The sequence below is a fragment of the Aplysia californica genome, unplaced genomic scaffold, assembly GCF_000002075.1.
Source record: "Aplysia californica isolate F4 #8 unplaced genomic scaffold, AplCal3.0 scaffold00065, whole genome shotgun sequence".
In the NCBI taxonomy this organism is placed as follows: Eukaryota; Metazoa; Mollusca; class Gastropoda; order Aplysiida; family Aplysiidae; genus Aplysia; species Aplysia californica.
This window is the reverse complement of record NW_004797335.1, coordinates 318,090-322,779: the sequence shown is the minus strand read 5'-3', so window position 1 is coordinate 322,779 and position 4,690 is coordinate 318,090. Positions and strand designations below refer to the sequence as shown.

Below are 4,690 nucleotides of genomic sequence, written 5' to 3'. Positions count from 1 at the left end.
TCTCTCTCTCTCTCTCTCTCTTTCTCTCTCTCTCACACACACACACACACACACACATACAAACACACACATACACACGCACGCACACAGCAATGGCTGAAGAATGCCACTGGTAGCTTTTACTTTTTACTTCCCCAGTCTTATCTTTTCCTAGCGTTAAATAAAGGTAATTGTGTAGATGTATTCACAGTAAATGTTGGTAATTGTGTAGATGTGTTTTCATACCATACTTGGAGCTGTCCTAGCATTGCACTTCCCGTAAAATAAATCCTTATATTTCACACGTGAAATATAAACTGATATTTCACACGTGTTCTCACGTGTAATATAAAAATTCTCATAAGTTACTCCGCGCACTATTTTCGCCTTCTAAAATTCTGTAAGCAAAGTATAGACTTCAATCATAACGTTCCTAAACCGTGCAATGTTATGGCAGCCGCTCTTTGCCTTCTGTAAAAAACTTCGCTGCAAAGCGTGCTCACCAAGTGAAGTGCGAAACACTAGTCTACCAGTGTCCCTACTGTAGAGAGTACACGCAACTCTCTACGATGCTTCCACATTGAGTCAAATGGTGCACACCATAGTGAACCGGGATTATGTCTCTACCTCAGAGTGCCGCACTGTATTGCATTGCAGTGCTAGCAAGTCTATGTTAGCGAACGACTCTCCGCCTTGTTTTGATTTGGTTGCAAAGTTTGGAATCAAAGTCACCTCTATTCTCACAACAACATGTCATAAAATAATTAATGCAAGTTCTTAATTTTTCAACTTTTGAATCTTTAGTTTTCTGCCTGCTTTTTTCTAAGCGTACGTTATTATTGTTTTGTTTGGGGTTTATTATGCGGAAGAATGATAGTCCAACATGTAAATTCGCACGGCTAAAAACAAAGGAAAACAATCCACATTTCTTTCCAATCCTCACTCTGACTCCGGCGGGCATGAACATTTTGTTTTTGTTTTCATGTGAGACTCTTCAAATGATCCTCTTGTTCAGTTGATTGTTCATTTGAACTTTGTGGGCCCGCAGCTATTTCGCCAGCTGATGTCAGTATGGTATAAGAAAATCATTACACTCGTGATGGTGTTAGAACATGATTTAATATCCTACTTGTGAAATTGCCAGTTGTAATCACTCGTTGAAACTCGTAATTACAACTTGGCAATTTCACTCGTAGGATAAATCATAATCTGACACCACAGCCTATGTACTAAATTATTAATTTTCTTTGCACCCACACACACTAAATGTTGGTAAAACTGTTGATGTACTTCTGTGCACTCAAAGGCACTAAATTGTGATAACCTGTTAATGTTCCTCCTTGTGCTAAAAAGCACCGAATTCCTACCTTAAAATTACGTACAAAGTTCTATCTTTTCAGTACATGTGTCTAGTTTTGAGACATTTGACGATCAAAATTTTGAGTTTCACAACATGTCAACCTTTTTGAAATGCAATTCTTTGAAGATTTTGATAATGACTCCGAATAATCTAACGATTTTGATAGAGGAGATAGAACAGTTGGTTTCTGATCTCACGATTTTAGTAGCTCAAAAGGGCCGAAAATGTCAGATAGAACTTTGTAATTCTAATTTCGCAAAATGATGAACGTCTCTGTGCTCAAACAAAACAATCTATTTGTCTCTCACCTCATAAAAACCCCGACCCACACAGGAAGTCACCTATTGGCCAACCCGATGTACATGTGTACCACGCCCAGCAGAGACATCCTGGTCTCGGATCCCACAATCTCGACCTGCGTCTGTTTCAGACAGAACGGAGTCGTACTCTTCAATTACAGTCCTGACGGTAAGCCGTCTACCTCTTAGGAAAATAAAAAGAAAAGAAAAGTTTAAAAATATATTTTTAATGAAAATAAAAATCTAAAGATTTTTACGTTTTGATCACCACAACATGGTGATGGTCATGACGTTATGCACGAAGGCCAGTGTATTAATGCGAGACATCGTTATGAAATCAGGCGCTTGGAAAAAAAAATGAATCGGTTGGTTTGTTTGTGAGTGTCATGGGGGGGGGGGGGGGGGTAACATGAAGCAGAACTTTTTATGTCTTTCTATTTCCATCATCATCATCATCATCATCATCATCATCATCATCATCATCATCATCATCATCATCATCATCATCATCATCATTATCATCATCAACAACAACAAAAACAACATCATCATCAAAAACAACAACAACATCAGCAACAACAACATCAGCAGCAACAACAACACACCAACAACACACCAACAACAACAACGCCGTTATATGCCAAAGAGCTACGCTGCACAAAAAATGCAAATGATTCTTCTATCCTATGTACCAGTATCACGACAATAAAAAATGTTTCTCGCGTCTCATTTCATCTCATCTCATTTCATCTTATCTAATCTCATCTCATCCTATCCTATCTTATTTCATCCCATCCCACCCTATTCCATCTCATATCACCCCATTTCAGCTCATCTCATTTTGCCTTATCTGAGATTACCTTATTTTATCTCTGGGTCGTTGGCGGATGCTCTGGTATAGTTTGCTCCTTCTTTCCTATCAAACATCTCTCGTTTTTATCTCTCCTCCTTCTCTGTTTTGTGTGTTTGCTACTCTCTTGTAACACCTCTAATCTGCGGCACTTATATGACTTTATTGTGCTGAAAAACTCGTACACCTCTTTCTAACACTTCTAATCTTCTCTTATCGCATCTCACTATTTATTCTCTCATCTTTATTATCTCATCATTATCATTTAATCTTTTTCATTTCATCTCATCTTATCTATTTTATTATCTCATCTTTTTTATTATCTCATCTTTATCATCTCATCTCATCTTTATTATCTCATTTTTTTTCTTTATCATCTCATCTGATCTTTATCATCTCCTCTTCATCTCCTCATATTTATAATCCCATCTGATCTTCATAATCTCATCTCATCTCATCTTCTCTATATTTTCTCATCATTTCATTTTTATCTTTTCATCTTTATCGTCCCATCTTATCTTCATTATCTCATACCATATCATCCTCGCTTTATCATCTCATCATTATCATCTCATCTTTTATAATATCCTCTCGTCTCATCTCCTCTATATCATCCCATCTTTATCATCTCATATTTATCATATCATTTCATCTCATCGTATCGTATCTCATCTTATCTAATCTCATCCGATATCTGTCACCAGTGTCCACAGGCCTAGCCATCAAAAAGCCGTTCGGTATCTCGGTGGACAAGCAAGGGGTGATCCTGGTGGCGGACAAAGACACCAACAGCGTTATTGCCATGTCGGCAGAGGGCCGGCCCACGAGGCAGGTGATCACGCGCTCGAACACAAAGGAGCTCAACCTCAAGTCAGTGGCCGTGGGGGAGCGTGGGATGATTGTGACGATGCACGAAGACAAACTTAATGTTTTCAAAGTACAGAATGCTCCGCAGTAGGTTGGAGAATGACTGATGCGAAGTTGAAGGAAACGCATCATCATCTTCATCATCATCATCATCATCATCATCATCATCATCATCATCATCATCATCATCATCATCATCATCATCATCGTCTTTGTAGGTAGCAGGGAATAAAAAAGGGTTTGAGACTTAGCAGATTTTTTCAAATTTAATATAAGCTCAAAGTTTCGCCCTGTAAAAGGCTTCTTCAGGAACATGTACAAAAAAATAATGGAAAATCTATTGACTACAAGCTATAGCAATAAAAGTGCGGGCATACACGTCATAATGTCAAAAGGTGCGATAAAAACAAATCGGGAAGAACAGAGAAAATTGAAGGCTATGCCCAGAAGTGGTATGAATATAAAATAGTATGTACGTCATCATCATCATCATCATCATCATCATCATCATCATCATCATCATCATCATCCCCAAATGCCACATCTGAAACAGATATTTACGATCCTCTTCCATTAAAATAGCACACTCCCATAATAAGGTAACTGTTTCACTACCACACACCATTAAAAAACACTACATAATCCTGGTTGGTTCCGTTTATTTATGTCTTTTTCGACAATCTCAGGCTCCCAATTATTGAAAGCTAGGAATCGTAGGAATAGAGTTCGAACCCAATTACGAGTACTTTCTACTAATATGATTTCTTCCGGTGGTTCGGACTCCAAGACAATAACAGTTACTCCCGGTTAGTAAAAAGTACTTCCGTTGAGTCTTACACCAAGAAAATTACATGATTACTTTCTGCAAGTTGCAGTTACTTCCACGAGTAGCAACTACTTCGGATTAGTCCAACTCTTAGCCAGTTGCCGGCTTCAGGATTCAGGGTAGCCTCAATTTCAGAACATCGCGCGCTACCAACTTTTAAAAAAAATATTTGGTAACCGTTGTTTTAAGTTAAAAGTTAAAAGAACTACATGTATCGGAACTTTTCTACTGTAGCACTAATTTCCGGAATCAGTTTAGGAATCAATTCTTTGCCCAGCTCTACCTATAAACTCGGTGACCGGCGTTAAATGTTATTATTGATATTATCACGTTGAACCAGAGAGGTTATTAGTATTATGACGTCTTTGCACTGAACTCGCTCCAGCTCAGGATCACAGAGGCGAAGCTTGACCAAGGACCTTGTGCTAGACTTGAGGGGCAAGACAACAAACGGGGGACTCTCGTGGTTCAGAGGTTAAAGTGTTGGCCTCTCATTCAACAGGCTCCGG

The 4,690-nt window shown here is 38.6% G+C and overlaps 1 protein-coding gene across 1 annotated transcript in view; it reads left to right on the top strand.

Moving 5' to 3' along the window:
- Positions 1-3,997, top strand: part of LOC101860484 — a gene marked incomplete in the record, with an annotated part of 40,440 nt that extends 36,443 nt beyond the window's left edge. The window contains 2 exon segments of the mRNA XM_013079825.2: positions 1,673-1,807; positions 3,193-3,997. Coding sequence (XP_012935279.1) covers positions 1,673-1,807; positions 3,193-3,446 — 389 coding nt within the window.
- Positions 3,998-4,690: the final 693 nt, after the last annotated feature.